Genomic DNA, 21,698 nt, shown 5'->3' with positions numbered 1-21,698 from the left:
AAGCTGCCACATCCACCATTCCTCTTGCCGGTGAGACCGTAAACACTTCCCCTCACACATCTTTGTCTCTTTGCCGCCTCCGTTCGTCGTATAGATCGTCTAAAGAAAATGAAAGAAAAAAAATGGTTGAGCAAGGATGGTTATGCCTGAAAAAGTAGGTGCATGGGGTGAAGAAAACGAGTTTTTTGAGTTTTTCTTTTTTTTTTAATTAATTATTTTATTCTTTAATAATTTTAATAATTTTTAATTTTAAATATGGTGCTCAGTTGCTTTTACACGCGTGTATTCACTCTCTCTAGCCAACTCAGACATCCAAATGTCACATAAATTTGGTCAATGGTAAGAGGGGTTAATTAAATTATATTTTATTAAATTCAGGGGTCTAAATGACAAAGGACAAGTAGAAGGATTCACAAATACAAACGCATACAAGTATAAGAGTCGACCAGACCATTCCGCCTTTTATAAAAAAATATCATGACTGTTATGAATTTCAAATTTTAAAAAATTAAACTTCACCATAGTTATCTGAACGAAATCTAATTAAATTTCACCCTTCACTATCACAAATTTCAAAAATTATGACATTATATATACATATTTCTTTTTTCATAACAATATCATGGTGTATTCATATCACTCCTAATACGTAGCCCATAATTTTTACTATTTTTTACATAGTTGCAATGACAAATATACAAGTGAAAATCGAATAAATATGTTCTGAGACATTAGACACCACAGGTTGCATCATACCTGAGTGTCAAAGTGAATGCTTATGAAAACATAATGGAAGTGGAGTTTGTGTTGGTGGCGATGTGCCATTAAAATGCAATTGTATTTACCGTTGCAAGCTTCAATATTTTGAACTTTACCATTTATGAAAAAAATGAGTTATCAATAAAATATTTAACCATTTTCCTAAGTATTGTTCGGTTCATTCTTAGCTCATTAAACTTTCTTTTAAGTATATATATGCATATATATTATTGTTTTGTCTTTTTTATTATTTCGTTAATTTTATCGCGACTGAAGAATACATTTTATATATTAGTGACAATTATTTTAATTAACCATTGATATGATTATTTCATCAATATAATTGAGTTGATAGCCATATGAATTTCGATTAACCATAGATATAATTATTTTGACTGAACATAACTCAAATTAAAAAGAAAAATCAGAAACAAATATCTTTTAAATTATTATAAACGACATAAATTTCAGATCAATCACAAGTATATCTAAATAACGTAATATATGAACTCTCTCTTCTTCTCTTTTTGATAAACTCAAAAAATAATAACTCATTTATTGAAGAAAAACAAATTAATCATATAAATTTTCGACTAAAAATTTAACCAACCATTACAATTAAAAAATTTCATATTTACTTAGCTCAAAAAAATAATTGAAGCAGCGATCGTCGAGCCTGATCGACTCGACTCTTTTCCCTGCCGCCCCCGGCCTCTCACTTCGTTTTGTTCTTCTTCTGTACCGTCGCTTGAATGAAGACACCCGATCGGCCCGACTTTCCCAAATGCCCCACACCGGCCCTTTTCGTTTTACGGGTTTAAATTTTTCGCGTCTTTCACTCCAACTAATTAAATTTTTAGATGAAATTATCATACATATAATTCACGTTATTTAAAAAAATTCGGGTGGGAACTCTTGATTATTGTAGACTAATTAAAAAGTACTAGAAGACTATTTTTTAAAAGAAATAAATAAATAAAAATTTAGGTGTTCCAGATCCTTCTCAGCAATTCGAGTCTTTTGGAACCCTCTAGAACCCTTTTTTTCCTTTTATTTTTCTCTCACTGCGTTCCATTGGTCCATCACGTATTCCCGCAACACAGAATCAAGTCCTCTCTCACGTGCTCATATCGCCGCCGCCGTACTCCACCGCAGCGCCGCCGTAGAATGGCTCGTCTTGGAGAAGGAGACAAACGATGGATCGTGGAAGATCGACCCGACGGAACCAACGTTCACAATTGGCACTGGGCGGAAACTGACTGCCTCCATTGGTCACGAAACTTCCTCACTAACCTTTTAGCCAACAAAACCCTAGTTGACGGCGAAGGTAACCTCAAAATCCGGACGAAAAAGATCGAAAAGCTTGAAGGAGAAGCTTATGTGAATATCCGAAAGGGGAAGATTATTCCGGGTTACGAATTGAATTTGGTTGTCTCCTGGGAAGGGGAAGTGAAGGAAGCTGATGGTAGTAGTGTGATGAAAATTGAAGGAAATGTTGAATTTCCTTATATTGCTGATGAGAATGCTGATGAAGATCCGGAAGTTAAGGTTTCGGTTAAGGATGAAGGACCTATTGGGAAGAGATTGAAGGATGCGTTTGTTGTAAAAGGAAAGCCCTTTGTTTTGGAGCAAGTGAAGACGTATGTTAAAGCTATGGCGAAAGGTGGTCCTGCAAAGGAAGAAGGTGAGGTGAAAAAAATAGTTAAGAGGCCTGCCGGCGCTGGGAATGTTGCCCTTCCTCCAACGACAGCTGTGGATGAGAAGGCAAAGGTTGTTGTGGCTGAGAAGGAGAAGAAGAAGGAAGGGTTTAAGACAATTACGATGACGGAGAAGTTTAACTGTAGGGCAAAGGATTTGTTTGAGATATTGATGGATGAGAATAGGTGGAAGGGTTTTACTCAGAGTAATGCAAGGATAAGCAAAGAGGTGGGAGGAGAGTTTAGCATATTTGATGGTTCAGTGACTGGAACTAATGTGGAGTTGCAAGAAGGGACGTTGATTGTGCAGAAATGGCGATTTGGTAACTGGCCTGATGGTATACATTCCATGGTATGATTTCCTGACCTTTGCTTCTGTGTTTGTGTTTCTTTGTTTGTCAAGAGTCTTCTTTTAATGTTAAATTAAATAAGGCAAACTACTCAGTATCTGAACAGAGTGACACTGTTTAAAGAATGGTATATCCGACCTCAACTAATTGGATTCGAAGTAGCTGATTGATTGCTGTATGATCTTTTATGGGTTTGTAGTGTGTAGGATGAGTTATGTTCTGGCTAACTTAAGTAGTATTTGTATGTTTTAGTTTGGAGATTTCATATGAATAGGCAAAAGATATAAACTTGCGTCTTTTGTTTTTACTGTTAATAAGGCAAAATGTTTTTGTGTTGGAGTGGAAAGGAAGTTGGAGAATGGTATAGCTGACCTCAACTAATTTGGATTTGAGTTAGTTGCTTGATTGATATATGATCTAGTGTGCAGAATTAATTGTGTTATTGTTAACTTTACTAGTATTGTATTTGTCTATTTAAGTTTCATATGAATAGGCAAAAGTTAGAAGATTGAGTCTTCTTTCTAATGTTAATTTAGGCTAAATATTTAAGTATTGGAATGAAATATATATGGTTAGAGTGGAAAGGAAGCTGAAGAAATGTATAGCTGACCTAAACTAATTTGGATTTGAGTTTGATTGATTGATGTGTAGAATTATGGATTTTCTATGTGTGTGTAGTGTGGATAATGAGTTATATTCTAAGTGACTTTACTAGTATTTGTATTAAGTTTAAATATTTTCATCTGAATAGGCTAAAGATATAGGCTTGAGTCTTTGGGATGAAAAGTATCTGATTAGAGTGGAAAGGAAGCTGAAGAATGGTTTAGCTGACCTCAATTAATTTGAATTTGAGTTAGCTGATTAATTTATATGTAATCTTTGTGTTCTAGATAACTTTACTAGTATCTGTATGTTGAATTCAAATATTTTATCTGAATAGACAAAAGATTAGTTCTGAGTCTTCTTTTTAATGTCAATAAGACAGAATATTTTGTATTGGAATTAGAAATATCTGATTAGAGTGGAAAGGAAGCTAGTTTGGAGGGACTACAATCTTTCTTCTTAGATGATAATGGAATAGGTGGAAGATATGTTATGTCCATTCAAGTGTACAGTTCTCTGTTACTTTAACTTCTTACTTGAACTAGAAGCAAGATATGGCCACGTGTATTGAAGTCAACCTCTAGTTCTAAATAGGTCCAAATTGATACATGGTTTCGGGCTTTCGGCGTTGTTGGTCAACAAATTTTGGTGTAACAATGGTGTTTATGAATTATTTCCCCAGGACTTTGGTCTAGTGGTAAGGGCGTAGCTTGTGAATGGCTGGTAGTTAAGTGGAGAAGGTAGAAGGGCAGACCTATCATGATATTCCCGTCTGTCATCCGATGCTACTTCTGCCACAAGCACACAGGAAGTGTCAACCACTTGCTTCTGCACTGCCCAGTTGTCTTTGACCTTTGGAATATCTTTTGCTTTTTTGGGGGGGTCTTTCTTGGGTCATGCATTTCTCTGTTAAGGATGCTTTTGAAAGTTAGAGTTCACAGAAAGTTGACAAAGCCATCAAGAGTATCTCCATGATGATCCCTGGTGCTATTTGGTGTTTATGGGCAGAGAGGAACAAACGATGTTTTGATGAAATTTCAACTTCAGAAATCTTTTGCGAGACAGATGTCTAGTTAGCCTTTTTAGCTGGTCCAAACTGACCCCTCTAAATAATTTAGAACTCTTCTTGGATATTTTTAGCTCTATAGTCTAGGAAGAAGCTACACATCCTTATTTTTGTGAGCTTAACTGATATATTTTTGTTAAGCTTGCATCATCTTGATGCCTTCAAATGAATCTACTTTATCCAACAAAAAAAATAGAATGGCCGACCTATCATTCATTTAGTTTGAAACCATGCTCACTGGCTTTAGGGATTTCTCTGTCATTAAAAAAATCATGTTTGAATTGATTTACTGAATTAAAAACTCTCTTTATCCCCGCTCGTTAGTGCTATTCATTGTACAGTGTGGCCAATATGTTTAAATAGATAGAACTGTGAGTACCTGCTGGCGACGTGGCGTGTTGCGAGCCTTAGGGTTATAAATGAATGGGTCTGATGGAATGGTCTCTGGTGATAATGAAACGTTGCAGGTTCGAATTACTTTTGAGGAGCCTCAATCTGGAGTTACAGTTATCAATTTGACACATACAGATGTTCCAGAGGAAGACAGGTGTGTTGTTGTTTATCAGATTACTTGTCGTTTGCTTATATACAGTTATACGTATTTCGGCTTCTCATTTTTGCTACTGATGGTACAGATATGGTAATGCAACTGTTGTGGAGAACACGGAGAGAGGATGGAGGGACCTTATCTTCAACAGGGTACGGGCTGTTTTCGGTTTTGGAATCTAAATTCTCCACAAGCGTGGAATTTTAAAAGCGATGCTTCCCTTCATTATTGACTGCACACTGTATGAGTCCGTTCAACTGAGTTTTTCCCGAGTCGATTATCAGTTTTTTCGAGCTTAATAACTCAATTTGATGGTGAACTTTTAGAATGTCTCGATGGAACTTGTTCAACTTGTTGTCTTCAATGAAAACTTATTCATCTTTGTTGGATGATAGTAGCGTCCAGTTTTTCGTTTCATAATCGCTTGTTTGGTGTGGTGTATGCGTCATTTTGATATCTATGCATACTGGTGGCAATCCGTTTTAGCTTCATCTATTTTCAATCCGTTCAAATTTGATTCTAACTCTCTCGTTTGCCACCACTACGTCAGCTAATATATACTCTATTTGTTTCTAACGTAGTTTTAAGTTCCAACATCACCAATTCACCATATTTGATAATGCAAAAGGATTCTTTGTAACTACTGTACATATTTAAATGCCCTTTGCTGAATATACAAATTGATGTCAAACTTTTGACATAGCAAAATAAATAATTTGTTTAATTGGACTAGTAATAACTACACAAAGTTTTTGATCATTTCTCTCACTTCTTCAATTACAAGCCACGCCTTGTGCCCTCCAATCACCTCAGCTTTCATTTCTCCATATTTCCACAACTGCAACAACAATTACGCCCCAGACTCAAACAAGTTAAGTTTAACTACACGAATTCCCTCTATTGTTATTTAAAGCTCATTTCATATCATCATCAAATTAAATAAAATGAAAGTCATAAAAGATCTTTCGAACTTTGAAAGGTTGGAGAATTCATAATGCTCACCTGAATTGTTGGCATTTTCTGGAGATCAAAACAAGAATCAAGTTAGCTACCTAACACAGGATCATGAACAGCAATAGACAGCTAAAAAGATTACTTAAAGTTGTCCCCAAGATAGTACTTACTGAGATGTTTCCTCTCTTCACTAAAGTTTGTGGCACTTTATTGACATCCACATAGTAGAATTTGACTCTAAAAACAAGAGGGAAAAGGACATAAAAATCCAGTTTGTTGTCAAACTACAGCCAAATTAATAACATGGCAAAATAGTTCATGATTCCCAAGGCATTGTATTGTCTTTGAGATCAGACATGAAAAAGGGGCTTACTTGGTATCAAACTCAGCAGCAAGTTTCTCCAATTTAGGCTTCAAATATATGCATTTCCGGCACCAAGCTGCCATCCTATCAATCATATGCTACAAACAAATCAATCTAACGACAACTCTATGAATTTGATTATGTCTCTAACAATAAAGAAAATACAAGATCTCATCTCGATAGAGTTTGATTCTGTCTCTAACAATAAAGAAAATACAAGGTCTCATCTCTAGGCTCAAACGCGAGATTTTCGATTAAAAGAAGGACCTTTACTATCAAAAAGACTTCATCTCGAACTCAATTTCAAAACATATCATTAAAGGAAAGACCTTTACTACCTAAAAGACTCATCTTAAAGTTCAAACATAAGACCTATAGTTAAAAGCAAAACCACCTTTACTATCAAAAAAAGTCTCTCGCCTTATACTAAAACTCGAGACGTACGGTTAAAGACATAACCTTTACCATTCAATCACATTAGACCAAAATTCGAGACCTATGATTAAAGACTTAACCTTTACTATTCAACCATATTAGACCAGAACTCGAAACCTTTGATCAAATACAGAATCATTCAACCACATTAGACCAAAAATTTGAGACCGGTGATTAAAGACGGAAACTTTACCATTCAATCACATTAGAACAAAACTCGAAACCTATAATCAAAGACATAACATTTACCATTCAACCACATTAAAACTCAAGACCTATAATTAAAGACAGAATCTTTACCATTCAACCACATTATACCAAAACTCGAGACCTATAATTAAAGACAAAATCTTTATCATTCAATCACATTAGATCAAAACTTGAGACCTATAATTAAAGACAGAATCATTACCATCCAACCACATTAGACCAAAACTCGAGACATATAATTAAAGACAGAATCTTTACCGTTCAACCACATTAGACCAAAACTCGAGACCTATAATTAAAGAAAGAATCTTTACCATTTAACCACTAGATTAAAACTCGAAACCTATTATTAAAGTCAGAAATTTTAACATTCAATCACATTCATTCTTGTATCACAGAGAAGGTAAAGATAAGAATTTTTACCAATCAATGATGACAGGTTGTGAAAGCTCTTTAGCAGAGTCTAAAATCTGATCAAGTTGTTCACTACTCTCAATTGGTTGCATCTCAACAGCAGCTGGTCTTGACAAATCTGGCCAAGAGGCATGAATTCTTAACTCCCTTTTCATTTTCTTCTTCCAATCACCTCTTCTTTTATCAACAAAACAAAATCCATATGATTTTACAATATTAACATTCCCTCCACTGTTCAAAAACAGATGCTGATTCTCCCTATTGTAGATTTCTCTGTACAAAATTTGGGAATTTGGTGCTAAAATAGACATTTTTTAGAAGTTTTTGGTACTTGAAAAGAGGTGACTGTATAAAAAAGGATTAGATATTTGGGTGTGTGAGGTTTTTTTCCTCATTCTTTTTTAATTTACAAGTAGATATTTTGTCAAAGGTACAAACTTGTTGCATTCTTGATTTTATTGCTTGAAGGTAAAGCTTATCCACTTATCCTTGTAGTGTATTGGAATTTTGTTAAAAGGAAAAAAAGACCATTTGGTCCCCACCTTGTAGTAGAGTAGCTTTTCCTTTGACCCTTTTTCCATGTGGAAACTATATTATACGGCGGGAAATAGACGGGTTAGGTTGAATTTGAACATCAATGATATAATTAATGAGAGGATCAGTAACTCGGTTAAAAGTTACTTAAACTGAAATGAGTTATATCAAAATGGGCTAACCAGTAGATCATAATCTAATTCGAGTTTTGATCTATTTATTTTCTTGTAATTTGCTTAAGTAACTAATAGTTCTTTTTCTTCTAAATGTGATTGCATATCGAATATCGTATATAAAACAGAAAGATATTCCTCCTTCGTAGGCTTGATACGCCTTACTCCACAAGAAATTACATATGATAATCTTGAAAATTGATGGTCTTAAGCTTTCGATATCCATTTGCATCAAGTTCAAAAGGAAAAACTTGTTGACCTCGAAGTTTTGTTCATTAGGCAAGAGAAACGGGGACAAAATTTTAATATTGCCGATCTTCAAGGTCATTCTTGTAAGAGAAAATTATGTGGCTAGGCAAATTTATACTATTTAATTACTCATCATAGCTATAGATTGCTATAATCACCACTCGCGACAAACATTATACATTAATTATGTTGGCTGACTTCGAGTTTGTATAATTTGTTATGTTTGTATATGTATAATTCGCCAGGATATACAAATAAATATGTATAGTATACAATTTTTTAACCTATATACATATACAATTCACCTCTCTCCCACTCTCTGTCCTCTCTCCCTCGCCTCTCTCCTCCCTCTCCCAATCTCGCTTGCCATTTATATAAATGTATATGTATAATATACAGTTTAATACAATTATATACCTATACAATTCACCTTTCTCCCACTCTATGCCCTCTCTCTATCAATTTCGCTCGCCTCTCTCCTCCCTCTCCCAGTCTCACTCACCTCTCTCCCTCTCCCAATCTCTCTTTCCATATATACAAATATATATGCATATTATACAATTATCTAACCAATATACATATACAATTCACTTTTCTCCCACTCTTTTCCCCCTCTATCTCGCCTCTCTTCTCTCTCCCAGTCTCGCTCGCCTCTTTCCTCTTTCTCCCAGTCTCGCTCGCCTTTCTCCTCCATAGAACATATAGTTACAAATTGTAATTATCAAACTATAGCTATGAAGAGTAATTAATTTTTTTTAAGTGGCTATATGTGAAACATTTCCTTCTTGTAAATCATCCTTTCACTCGAATCCTATGTAATTCTTATTGGGCCCATTAATTTAAAAGCCCATCAGCATATTTGAGTTTTGGGCAACCCAACATGGAGTGAAAGCCCATCAGCATATTTGAGTTTTGGGCAACCCAACATGGAGTGGGCTGATAATTGATATAAAGCCTATCAAAATAAGGAAGCACACTTGATCATTTTAGTTTATTTATCACCGTAGTGAAATGATAAGTACTTTTTTTTAATTTAGAGATATCAATTTCGAGTTCAGAATGTTATTTTAAACTTTATCTCAAAGTGAAACTTTGCCAGCGTGACGGTAAATTAATTAAACCTCAAAATGCAAATATAATCGGAAAAAAAAAAGTAATAGTAGGGTATAGAGGAATCATAGGGCAATTGATTAAAAGTCCATGTTGTTCTATTCAATTTTCATATTACAAAAAGTGTGTGACAGAACTTAAAATTATCTCAGCATTTCGTCTTCTTTCTATTGAAGTCATCTAATTTTATTTTATTTTCATTAAATGAAAATTTTGAATGAAATTAGCTAGCGTTTTATGACATTTATTTAAATTGAAAATATTACACTTAAAGTTGTGTTGAAAAATAATTGCCTTTTTTTAACTTTGAGACTAAATTTGAATATATATTCTACTAAATTTAGATCAATATAAGATTTTCTTTTTAAGATGAACTTTTAAAATTTGACTAAATCCCATGAACAAATAATAATCAATATTTTCTCAAAAAAATAAAAAAAAAATCTACTTTTAATCTTCATGACGAAACTAGAGCTTAATATTCGATGAAATATTTAGTCGGTGGACAAAAAGTGGTTGGCAAATAGGAAGTCAAGACTTTAATGAAATTATAGCCCTTTTTTCCATTGGTCATTTATTTCCTCAATTATAAGAGGTTGATATTATTCAAACGTCTCTCTCTTCGTTCTTTTATTTTTTGAATAATACTCTCTCCGTTCAAAATTATTTGTCATGTTATGATTAATTTTTAAAGGTAAATTAAATCACATTAATTCAATATCTCAAACAAAAAAATTAGATATTCTAAAACTATATGAAAAGTTCTATAAATTATCATTTTTTGTAATTAATATGATGAAAAAATACATCTTAAAATATTAACCAAAATTTATATAATTTGACTATAAAAATAGAAATCATGACAAACAATACTGAATAGAGAGAACTGTAATTAAAATTTCATATTAAAATTATTCAATTAGATGGTTTACGAAAAACAAAAGAAATTCATATTTTTTTTTCCTTTCCTGTGAATGAATATAAAATGTTTGAACTCTACAATCAAACACTATAAATATGAGATGCATGCATTCTCCTATATATGGTTGATATTAAAAAGAAAAATCAGAATTTGAAATTTATACGTTCGTTTATGTTATATATTTTGAGTTGATATATATATATAAATAAATTATTAAATTATAAATTTTGATACTTAACATATTGTATGACCTCTTAAAATTTTAAATTCATACATGTTATTCTAGTAACAGAATTAAGTCGACAACATATGAGTAATTGATTTTTCCTAGTATGGCCCTAGGGACATAATGTTTGATATATCAACAATCATTCTATACTATTATAAAAGATCGTGATAAAGTGATAAATATTTCATTTACAAATTGTTACAAAATCTAACAAATTTTCGAAGTAATCCATTTTAACCTTGTACTAGTGAAAATGTAAAAAGACAAACATTCTATTTAAAGTACTTGTTGTTTCTACCCAAAAAGAAAAAAAAAAGTACTTCATGTTACACGTGGCAACATCTCCTTCGTTTGTTATTTATCTCCTAAATTCTCTCTGACAATACCAAGGCAGTGGCATTCCTGCTAATAAACTCAAAACAAGTGTTATTTTCAAATCCAAAGTGTCAATTAAACATTGACAAAGTTGAAAAAAGGTGAACTAAGATTTGACCTTTTGAGTCCACTAACGACGACGTATGATAGATTAAATATTTCCTATTAAAGAGTTAATTATGAGTATTATTTGAAGTAACTTGTTTACTTCAAATTTAATTAAAGTAGCTTTGTTTGTTTAATCCATATTTAGTAGTATTGATTCATTGTTGATTAGTAATCATTGGTACAAAGTTGGTTGAAGTTAGAAGCTAAAACGAGTACGTTCTAAAGTTGATTAAGTTATATTTGGACATATATTATAATTAAATATATATTTTTAAAACAATTTACAAATATTTTTAAATAAATATAATTATTTCATCAATATTTAAACTCGAAAGTAAATATAATTATCTCAAGCTTTAATGAACAAACATAAATACATAAAGCTTTTTGATCATAAATATACTCATCTTAGTCTATCAATTAGCTTTTAAAGTTCACTTGGACCCAAATTCCATTTTCAAATTATGATATAAAATCATAATTTATTTTAATATTTTATTTACCCACTTCTTTGAACCTTAATCATATTACTTTCATCTTAATATTTTATTTATTCACTTTTTTGAACCTTTATATCATATTACTTTCTTTTATTTCAAGTTAATTGAGCTGTTAAGGTATTTTTCATTTTATAAATTAATTTAATTTTTAATTTTTAAAATTATTTTTAAATACTTTTTTAATTTTACTCTTCATTAATTAGCATTGGAATCAGTTGTTAATTAATTTTCAATTAATTTAATTATAAATTTAATAATAATCAATAAGAGTAAAATTGAAAAGTTATATTTCCTCTATGTGTCAATCTTCTTTTTTTTTTTTAAATGGTGCGAAACATTTTAATAATTCAATTAATTTGAAACGAAGTCCATATTATTTATGCACTAGTTATTGCATAGACTTTTCAAAAATGAACATGATCTTAAACAATTCTTATCTCATGTCTCAACTTTTAATTTACTTATAAATCACGTAAGAAATGTAAACTGTGATAAATTTCTCCTTTTGCTCCTTAGTCTACAAGGTATTAGCGCCATTTACAATGTTACTTTCAAAAAACTAAATTCTTACATAATAATACTCAATCGTCGATCACCGAAAAACACTATTTTCCATATTCTCCATTTGAACTAAGATGTGTTGAAGTATTGTCCCCAACGTTCATGTAGAATCAAACTACTCTTCATGAGATTTATAGTTACATTATTTATAATTTTTTAAAAAAAAGTTCAATTCCATCTTTAATCTCCCTAATGAACTACCAAGAAAGTGTATAAAGTATTTTTTTTTTTTCTCACAACACATACTCTCTCTATTAGAAGCACACATTGAGACTTGAGAGTCCACATTCCACACAACACGCTTTAATACATACTTACAAAGTTTCTTCTTCCTCTTTCTCTCTCATTGCCATTTACTGCCTTTTTCACTTCTCAAGGCTTTTCATTCTTCTCTCTTCTTGTTTTCCACATCTCAACTTATATCAATACATAGTGTTCCTCACTAAAAACTCTGTTTTTTTACACCCCATTAAGCAGATATGGCTGATACAGCAAAATATACACCAATTAATGGTGGAAAAACTCTGATTACAGACCTGAAAACTCACTTCTCTTTTCTTAAAACCAAAAGAAGTGTTACTTGTGCATATGGGTTCATGTTTGTTTTCATTCTTGTTACTTTTTTCTTGGCTTTTAGTCCTTCACCCAACTCTTCTTCTCCATGGTTCTCTAATATCTTCTCTTTAAGCAGCAGTAGTACTAGTTCTAGTAGTGGAAGTACTTTTTCTGATGAATCATCTAGATCTCACTTCTCTTCAGTTTATTCTTACTTTTTCCCCAATTCCTCACAGCAACTTCAAAATTTTGCCAGCCCCAGATCCCAAAATTCTAATTCTGAGCCTCTAAACAATGATTCACATGATAAAGTTGAAGTCTTGGAAACCCCCTTGAAGCCTTCTGTGAATGTGCCAGCAGTAGCGCCAGTATCTTCATCTGGGTTGAATCAAGAATCATCAAATGTGAAAGATCAGTTTAAAAGTAAGGGTTTTGATGATAAAAATGGAGTCTTGGAGAACCCCTTGAAGCCATCTGTGAATGTGTCAGCAGTAGGATCAATATCTCCATCTGGGTTGAATCAAGAATCATCTAGTGTGAAGAATCAGTCAAAAAGTAAGGATTTTGATGATAAAAATGGAGTCTTGAAAAGCCCCTCGAAGCCTACTGTGAATGTGTCAGCAGTAGCACCAAAATCCTCTTCTGGGTTGAATCAAGAATCATCAAGTGTAAAGAATCAGCCTAAAAGTAAAGATTTTGATGATAAAGTTGGAAATTTGAAGGCAAATCAGAGCAAAAATCCATTGGAGAAGTCATCAGCAAGTGTGAATCAGACAGCAAAATCTGGTAGTGAGAGTAAAGAGAAGGAAATTGCAGAAAAGGGAGTGAAGGGTAATTTCACTTCCTCATCTGTGAAAAGCCAGAGTGATGGTACAAATCTAGATGTGTCTACAAAGAAGAAGAAGGATGAAGATTTGGTTAAGTCTTTGTTGAATTGTGATTTCTTTGATGGGAATTGGGTGAAAGATGAGTCTTATCCTTTGTATAAGCCTGGTTCTTGTTCTTTGATTGATGAACAATTTAACTGTTTTCTCAATGGTAGACCTGATAACAATCATATGAAGATGAAATGGAAGCCAAATGGTTGTACTCTTCCAAGGTAATATTTTGATATTTATGCTCAAGTTAATTCTAACCATAATTTTATCTGATCTATGAGCTTAAATGACCCCAAAACTTGTTCGGGACTGAGGTGTAGTTGTTGTTGTTGTTTGAACTCCGAATTGGCACGAGTTTGAGCTTTAAATGAGGCAATGATGATTCATATAGCCGATCTCAACTTGTTTGGACCGATGCGTAGTGGCTGTTATGAGCTCCAATTAGGCCGAGTTCAACTTGTTTGCGACTGAATATGTTGTTGTTGTTGTTGATGAGTTCATATGCTTCTTCAGTTTTCAATCATTCAAGAAAATCCATTGCTTATGGAATATGACATTTTTCATTTTTGTTCATTATGTGTAAGATTTGATCTAGTTCTTTAATTAAACCATGATTTCTTCATCTCAAGGTTGATCTTTTTCATCGATTACGTTGTAAATTAATCTTATAATAGGCTATTTGTACTTGTTTTGCTTCTTTGAGATCAAATCAATATATGTATTCTTGAAGTTTCCTAACAATTGATTTTTGGAATTTGTTGACAGATTGAATGGAACTCATATGCTGGAATTATTGAGAGGAAAGCGATTGGTATTTGTCGGTGATTCGCTCAACAGAAACATGTGGGAATCCCTTGTTTGCATTCTTAGAAACTCTGTTAAAGATCAGAAAAAGGTTTATGAAGAATCTGGCAGACAACATTTTAGGACTGAGGCTTCATATTCATTTCTATTTGAGGTAAGATACCGTACCCGTGTCACAGACATTTTTGAAGAGTCCGAGCATCATAGCTACTATTAGACTTCGTATAATCGCTATATGTTCATAATCTAATGACATCATTAAATTTTTCGATAATTCAGGAGTATAATTTCAGAGTGGAGTTTTTTGTATCTCCATTCTTGGTTCAAGAATGGGAATATTCAGATAAAAAAGGAGTGAAGAAGGAAACACTTCGACTTGATTTAATCGGACAGTCTGCTGATAAATATAAAAATGCTGATATCTTAATCTTCAACACCGGCCACTGGTGGACACACGAGAAAACTTCATTGGGGTAAGATTTATTGTTTTTTGTTTATTCAATCAATATGTATAATCTATAGTTGTTTATGCTTAAAGAATATAATTTTACATTAAACAATGCTGCACGTTTCAGGAAGGACTATTATCAAGAAGGAAGTCACGTGTACAACGAATTAGATGTTCTTGAGGCATTTCGAAAGGCTTTAACAACATGGGGAAGATGGGTTGATTCCCATGTAAATCCTAAGAGAACATTTGTTCTCTTCAGAGGTTACTCTGCGTCTCATTTTAGGTAAATCCCAGATTACATTTACTTGTCGATAACTCGAGTTCTCTTCTCTATAGTAGTGTTGTTATTCATCCGTTAATTTCACGCTTGGTTTGCACCTACGGTTACTGAACTTTATTCACTATAACAGTATGGTCACAAAACTATCTTTTGTTGCGTTAAAGTACGTGTTAATTGCTCAAATGATGACTAGAAGGTTAAATATTCTTTTAATATTATTTTGAGCCAGAAATTTAACCTTTGGGCCATTTGTCTCATTTGAGCAATCCACACCCCTAGTTCAGTTACTTTAATGTGACAAAAATTAGTTCTGTGATTCTACCGTTACCGCGGATAAAATTAAACTACTCCAAGAAAACTGTGAATTACATAGGGATAGGAAAACTAATTCCTAGGAAAATCCCCATGTAATTCATAGTTTTCTTGTAGTGTGCACGACCATTCATGAAATTAACTTGTTCATCCATAACCTATTAATTTTTATTGCCCTATGTTGCGCGTCCTCTACAAAATGTTGTTGTTGCACCTGTGTCATATCCTTGAACAACGCACTACATTGGAGGCACTTGACAACATTTTTAACGAGTTCGAGCAACATAACTTTTGCCTATTATACTATATCATTACAACAACATAATACCTAGTGTAATCTCACAAGCGGGATTTGGTGAGGGTAGGATGTACACAAATCTTACCCCTACCTTTGTGAGATAGAGAAGTTGTTTCCGATTGTTTTGCTTAAACTATCTAATTCTTTTTTCACAGCGGCGGACAATGGAATTCAGGTGGAGCTTGTGACCATGAAACAGAACCAATCAAGAACACAACATATCTAACTCCATATCCATCAAAGATGAATGTTTTAGAAAGAGTTCTAAAAGGGATGAAAACTCAAGTCTCATATCTCAACATCACAAGAATGACAGATTTTCGAAAAGATGGTCATCCATCAGTATATAGGAAACAAAAATTTACAACTGAAGAGAAGAAATCTCCATTGTTGTTTCAAGATTGTAGTCATTGGTGTCTCCCTGGTGTACCTGATGCTTGGAATGAGTTGCTATATGCCAAGATTTTAGTAAATCAACATCAAAAACAACAAGACTACAACAAGTCGTAGAGGGTCGGGTCCATTATTCATCGAGTGTCACACTAGTAAGCCTCATTGACCCTCGTGAATTTCTCGATTATATATACAAGAATATCGGAGAGTATGTTTATAGACTATATAAAACGAGAGTTGAGAAGCTACCCTCATTCTTTCCGTTAAGGGGGAGCCTTGAAGCAACAATAATGTTGTCTTCATGTAATCTATACGTTACTGGTTCGAGCTGTGGAATGAATTAATGATAGTATCATATCATGTAAATTATATTCTTAAATTATTTACATTATTTATTTTGAATAATTTAATGAATTATACGATTAATTATGTTTGGATCATGGTTTTGTATACTTTTTTTTTAATACCAAATTGTTGTTTGTGACATAGCATTTTTCTTAATTTTTGTGCTTAATTAAGGGATTTAATTAAAAGTTCCATGTTACACATGACATCTCTGCTTGACAGTGAAAATTAGTTGTTTGATTAGAGAGCTTGTCATGTTGGACTGTTTAGGAAAAAGATAGTTAAACTATTTCTTAAATATTTTAATCCTGTTTATTTTTTTCTTGTTCACATGGGATGTTTTTTCTCTAAGATTTATACAAAAAATAAATAAATAATTACATTTAGTACAATTTAACCAGTTATTGTAGTATTTTACTTTATATGAGCATCTTATTTTGCAAGGTTAACATATTAAATTCACTGGAAAAGTTAAGTCAACCAAATGTAATAGCTTTATCATGAAGACTTCTTATAAAATATTATTCTCTCTGTTTCTATTTATATAGTGTCATTAAAAATAAATATTCGGCATATTTGTTATTTTATAAAATCAACGCATAAATAATATTACTATTTTTTCTATTTTACTTTTGTGAGTTATTAGTCTTAAAAATATATATTTGACCAATATAGAAAAACTAAATAAATAATTCATGTCCATTGGTCAAGCTAATTAATCAAAGTAAATTAATTCATGTTAATAGATTGAAAATATGACTTAAAAACATCAAAAATGAGTAGAATAGTAAAACTTATTTAGTCTTTTTAATGTACGTAAAATCTAAGATGATAGACATATAGATAAGAATAAAGAAAGTGTGTTTTATTGAATTTAGTTTTTCGTATGTTAACTTGAACATTGTAAAATAATAACATGTAAAAATGTAGATTTTTTGGTGTTTCAAAACTATTTTGAAGTACACCTTTTCAGGGAAGGAAAAAAATGACATTATATATGGAAAATATTTAAATAAATATGAGCAAATCCTACTACTTTTGAAAAAAACAATCCTATTTTGGGTGAATTTTTTTAAAGAAAATGTCTCGTACAAATTAGTAGTACAATATTTTTGGACTATATTTATGGTATATAGCTATTTATGGGTTGTCTTCAACTATTTTAGAAAAAGTGGACCAATTGTCCAATTTGAATTGATCACTTCATAGGGGACCATTCAATTTAATGCAGTTAATCGTTCATGAATTTATCTTAGATTACGTGTCATTTTTGGACTAAAATCGTGTCGATTCAATGCGCGTATGGTTTATTTTGATATCATTATTGAGCGATCATGTAAATTTATAATATTCCGTATAAAGCTCTTTACTTTCTTTTCTTGTTTTGACATGAGATTCATCTAAGTTATAATATGCATATTTATTTAAAAGTTTATTAGCTTGTGTCTGTCCTTCGTTATGAGTGTTGAATACACCCCTCTTCGGTACTTAGTATGATTGCGAGTTTTTATCCCACGATCGTACTATTCTGATATCATATTTATCGCGAAACTCAATCTCATGACACATATTATCTGTTTTGACCAACATATTCTAAGAATTTGTTCCTCAAATTGCGCAATCATCGAACTTAAAAGAGGATGTATAGTATAAACTTGTACTTTACCTTATAAAAATATTCACTTTTCTCTTACATTTCAAAGATTCGCTTAAGATGTAAAATACTTCACTTTGGCCCCCATTGTTAGGAATTGATACATTAAGATTCTCAACGCATTTCATTGACCAATACACCACATCTCGATTCGTGACATGAAAGAACTAGATATGTAGGAAGCTTCAGCCATCATGTAAGAATTTGAGATCAATCAAAGATCATGAAACAGACAAAAGATTAAAGGCATAGTATTCTGCAATAATCTTAGTATTCAATAATGCAAGATAACAGAAAGCTTCTAAAAACAAAGAAAAAATGAATGTTGTTCACATCTTAAATTAAAAGCTTAACGTGAGCTGAGCTTAAATGAAACAGTCAAGATTCATATAGCCGAACCCGACTAATTTGGACTGATGCATTGTTGTTGTGAAGTCCAAAAAGCTCTTAAGCTCTATATTGTAGCTCGGACTCTCCAAAATTGCTGCAGTATCTCTATCAGATCATCCAAGAATGCACTATTTTGAAGGATTCAATACACACGTGACGACATTTTTAAAGAGTCCAAGCAACATACACTATGGGATGCAGAACATCATAGAATTCAATTATTGAAGTATATAAAGAGGTGAGAGGTCCTACACTTGTGAAGGTGATCCTTAAGATAGTAACATCCAAAAACATTATCAATATCAACAATTCCCAAATATTGGGAAAAAGGAGTGTCAAGAGATGAGATGATTTCTGCTATCTCCATGAGTACAATCTAGCACTAAGTGCAGCCACAATGATACAAGGCACATTATACACCACCATTTTAATGCTCACAGAAATACCAAATCAAGTAAGCCACAAGAAAGAATATATGGATAAATCTCAATTTATTGACGACATCAATAGAAGGTATACCAATAAAACTACCATTTGCATGGTTATTTACAGAGGTAAAAGACAAATTCGCACGATTATTTTAAACAACTTTTTTTTCCTCTTTTCATATGTCTTGTAGCTGGAAAGCTTGGACCTGTCGGATAACGAAACTAATGGTAGAAGACTAAGCAGTAAACTGAAAAAGGTATCATGAAACTCAAGGAAAAGAGTACATTTCCTACCGATACACCTAAAGAAACTCAGAAGTATCAATGACATATGGGTAATGGAGGGGGGAAGGGGGTGCTTTGGAGGCCGAACATGATAAGAAGGAACGCAAATCAGTTTAACCTCCTCCTCCTAGGTGCACGTGAATCTCCACTATCCACATCCGAAATTCTGGAAGCATCGTTTCTTCTTCTGGAAGATGATGTAGAAAGGGAGACCCTAGAATCTATTTCAGCAGCAGTATCCACTGTTTGACTCTCTGAGTGTATAACAGCAGCAATACTCGAAACAGAATCTCTATCTTCAACTGGTAGAGGCTGCTCCTGATTTCTCTCCACAGTATTACTACGGAAGTATGGCTCAACCAGCCTTCCACCAGAACCAAAGGCAGAAGCAAGATTGGCATAATTAGCAGCTCGATGTGAATTTGATCTGCGGAGTAAAAGAGAGGAAAGACGACGGGTTTCCCACACATCAGAGTTAGTTGGACTGGTCTGTGTCAAGTCAACCACGTCATCAGAAGGCAGAACAGGATTCTGTTCTCTGCGTCCCCTGGAAGTAAGAATACGGTTGAGCAGTGAGCTGCTTCGCTCAGGTAATTCATGAGAACCTTCAGAATTCTGCTGTTGTAGCTGAGACAAATCAAATCTACTGCCAAGACGGCGAATCATTTCTTCCATTGGAATGGTGAATGCTGTCCTTTGAATAGTCTGTCTCCAGCTCTCCACACGCCTTGCTTGAGGCCTATGAGGGATTTTCAGAGTTGAATCCTCTTCAGGCTCTCGCACATTAGTTCCACGTCCATAAATTGGGATTACATTCTTCATAGTCACTTCCCCTTTACAAACAGGGCATTCCTTTGCATCTGAATGGAGATGTAACCACCGATAAAGACATGGCCAACAAAACAAGTGACCACAACAAGTCACAACAGGTTCTTTCGACAAGTCTAGACATATATTGCAATCAAAGAAGCTTCCCCCCTCCTCACTAGTAACCTTTTCGCTGTCTTCTTTTTTTCCCAGAATCTCGTCATGTGAATACCCATTATTGTTATCGCATGTATTTTCCACCTCCGAGGGCCTCTCCTCAGCAATAACATCATCTGTTTGTGATTCACTCCTACCAATGAACTCCATTGCAATACTTCTAGCTTCTGCAGGAACAGGAATGTTTCTCAAAGCTGACCGCCATCTGCTCCTCCTTTGCCTAACCACTTCCCTAAATCGATAACCATCTAACAAATCCTCTAAATTCATATCCTCAATGGGAAATGTTGCAGGAACAGACTCTGAATCATCAGTAGGACTTTCAACAGGTCCCAAATTCAGATCAAGATTCATCGTATTCGGTGTACTATCCCCCATGGCAATTCAACTTCAACCAACAACAAAAACAAATAACTACAACAAGCTCCAATTTCCAAGCTAAACGAGGTAAAAGACTCGAGCTTTCCCACTATACCAATTGAAAAAAGAAAACAAGATTCCCTTTCAAATCAATTCAAATGAAAACCCTCAACCTTCTACTACTATTCCACTCAATTCAAGCAGCTAAAATTTGAGCAGAAACCCTAACATTTCTCAGGTCAGAACAAAATCAATTAAACACCCCATATAATTTAACATAACCAACAACCAAAACCTAAACCAACAATTCCAAGAAAGGTGTAATCTTTTCTGGCTAAGTCACATTAATAACAAAAACCCAACAATTAAACACAAGAAAATCGAAAAGGGTCACTAAGATTGTGAGCCTAGATGAGAATAAAGTTCTACAAACATCTGAAAACCCACAATTTAGAACCCCTTTTTTCAAAAATTAAAATCAAATTAAAATTTAGGGTTTTTTGTTCAAGAAAGTAAAACAAAAAGATATAGAGATAGAGAAAGAGACCTTGAGCAGCAAGATTGAATTTTGATGAAAGAAATGAGGTATAATTGCTATGAAATTAGCAAAAATTTCAGTTGATTTGCCATGTCTGAGTGAATTAGGGATCTGGTCCACTAGTATAGAGAAAAGAGAGATTTTGGTGTCTAATTCGGGTTAAATTCCGACCCGAGAAAGTAGAGAGAACAGCTCAGATACAGAGGAAGGTGAAAGGGGTGGGGGTGGGGGGTGGGGTTATTGTCTAAGCACACGTAAGCAAATTTTTGGTTATTTTCTTACATCCCAAAATTTGGTGTGTGTCCAAATTCATGCCATGTCATCATCCACGTAGGCAAGTGGGTCCCACTTGTCAACTTTCTTCTTTTTTTTTTCGATTTTCAATCTAGTGACTGGTACTTGTGTTCGAGTTTGATCGGGTAGCGTTCTCTATCAAAGTTTTTCCCCCCATATATGGGGTTTGAAGAAATTTTCAATTGTTACATCATTGAATTTTCTAATTGCGAAAGATTAAGGAAAGGAAATTCGACGTATAAACAAGGTTTCACGGGTAATAGTAGAAGAGAAATTCAACTTATATAAG

General features: G+C 33.3%; 4 protein-coding genes across 4 annotated transcripts; 2 read left to right on the top strand and 2 right to left on the bottom strand.

Annotated features, from left to right (window-relative positions):
* Positions 1 to 1,338: 1,338 nt before the first annotated feature.
* Positions 1,339 to 5,411, top strand: LOC101256232 (uncharacterized). The gene is made up of 3 exons (XM_004249135.5): positions 1,339 to 2,808; positions 4,943 to 5,022; positions 5,111 to 5,411. Exons 1-3 carry the CDS (start codon positions 1,927 to 1,929, stop codon positions 5,202 to 5,204), a joined length of 1,056 nt encoding a protein of 351 aa, XP_004249183.1. The 5' UTR covers positions 1,339 to 1,926; the 3' UTR covers positions 5,205 to 5,411.
* A 192-nt stretch (positions 5,412 to 5,603) lies between these two features.
* Positions 5,604 to 7,890, bottom strand: LOC101255936 (thioredoxin-like 3-1, chloroplastic). The gene is made up of 5 exons (XM_004249134.5): positions 7,409 to 7,890; positions 6,350 to 6,424; positions 6,147 to 6,213; positions 6,025 to 6,042; positions 5,604 to 5,860 (listed from the first exon to the last, which is right to left on the bottom strand). Exons 1-5 carry the CDS (start codon positions 7,708 to 7,710, stop codon positions 5,762 to 5,764), a joined length of 561 nt encoding a protein of 186 aa, XP_004249182.1. The 5' UTR covers positions 7,711 to 7,890; the 3' UTR covers positions 5,604 to 5,761.
* Positions 7,891 to 12,336: 4,446 nt separating this feature from the next.
* On the top strand, positions 12,337 to 16,571 carry LOC101255642 (protein trichome birefringence). The gene is made up of 5 exons (XM_004249133.5): positions 12,337 to 13,814; positions 14,359 to 14,551; positions 14,677 to 14,870; positions 14,973 to 15,131; positions 15,894 to 16,571. The coding sequence occupies exons 1-5, from the start codon at positions 12,640 to 12,642 to the stop codon at positions 16,246 to 16,248; spliced, it is 2,076 nt and encodes a 691-aa protein (XP_004249181.1). The 5' UTR covers positions 12,337 to 12,639; the 3' UTR covers positions 16,249 to 16,571.
* Positions 16,572 to 18,994: 2,423 nt separating this feature from the next.
* On the bottom strand, positions 18,995 to 21,367 carry LOC101255151 (uncharacterized). The gene is made up of 2 exons (XM_004249132.5): positions 21,125 to 21,367; positions 18,995 to 20,605 (listed from the first exon to the last, which is right to left on the bottom strand). Exon 2 carries the CDS (start codon positions 20,593 to 20,595, stop codon positions 19,342 to 19,344), a length of 1,254 nt encoding a protein of 417 aa, XP_004249180.3. The 5' UTR covers positions 20,596 to 20,605; positions 21,125 to 21,367; the 3' UTR covers positions 18,995 to 19,341.
* Between the last annotated feature and the right edge of the window lie 331 nt (positions 21,368 to 21,698).

The sequence above is a fragment of the Solanum lycopersicum genome, chromosome 10, assembly GCF_036512215.1.
Source record: "Solanum lycopersicum chromosome 10, SLM_r2.1".
NCBI lineage: Eukaryota > Viridiplantae > Streptophyta > Magnoliopsida > Solanales > Solanaceae > Solanum > Solanum lycopersicum.
This window is presented reverse-complemented; position numbering and strand designations above follow the sequence as displayed.

What these genes read in the sequence shown, in the direction of transcription:
- LOC101256232 (XM_004249135.5), top strand. Translation starts at nt 1,927, where the DNA reads ATGGCTCGTCTTGGAGAAGGAGACAAACGATGGATCGTGGAAGATCGA. An exon ending in CTGATGGTATACATTCCATG is followed by an intron (nt 2,809 to 4,942) that starts GTATGATTTCCT and finishes GAAACGTTGCAG; the next exon opens with GTTCGAATTACTTTTGAGGA. An exon ending in GATGTTCCAGAGGAAGACAG is followed by an intron (nt 5,023 to 5,110) that starts GTGTGTTGTTGT and finishes CTGATGGTACAG; the next exon opens with ATATGGTAATGCAACTGTTG.
- LOC101255936 (XM_004249134.5), bottom strand. Translation starts at nt 7,710, where the DNA reads ATGTCTATTTTAGCACCAAATTCCCAAATTTTGTACAGAGAAATCTAC. An exon ending in CAACCTGTCATCATTGATTG is followed by an intron (nt 6,425 to 7,408) that starts GTAAAAATTCTT and finishes TATGATTGATAG; the next exon opens with GATGGCAGCTTGGTGCCGGA. An exon ending in GCTGCTGAGTTTGATACCAA is followed by an intron (nt 6,214 to 6,349) that starts GTAAGCCCCTTT and finishes TCTTGTTTTTAG; the next exon opens with AGTCAAATTCTACTATGTGG.
- LOC101255642 (XM_004249133.5), top strand. Translation starts at nt 12,640, where the DNA reads ATGGCTGATACAGCAAAATATACACCAATTAATGGTGGAAAAACTCTG. An exon ending in CATATTCATTTCTATTTGAG is followed by an intron (nt 14,552 to 14,676) that starts GTAAGATACCGT and finishes TCGATAATTCAG; the next exon opens with GAGTATAATTTCAGAGTGGA. An exon ending in TACTCTGCGTCTCATTTTAG is followed by an intron (nt 15,132 to 15,893) that starts GTAAATCCCAGA and finishes CTTTTTTCACAG; the next exon opens with CGGCGGACAATGGAATTCAG.
- LOC101255151 (XM_004249132.5), bottom strand. Translation starts at nt 20,595, where the DNA reads ATGGGGGATAGTACACCGAATACGATGAATCTTGATCTGAATTTGGGA.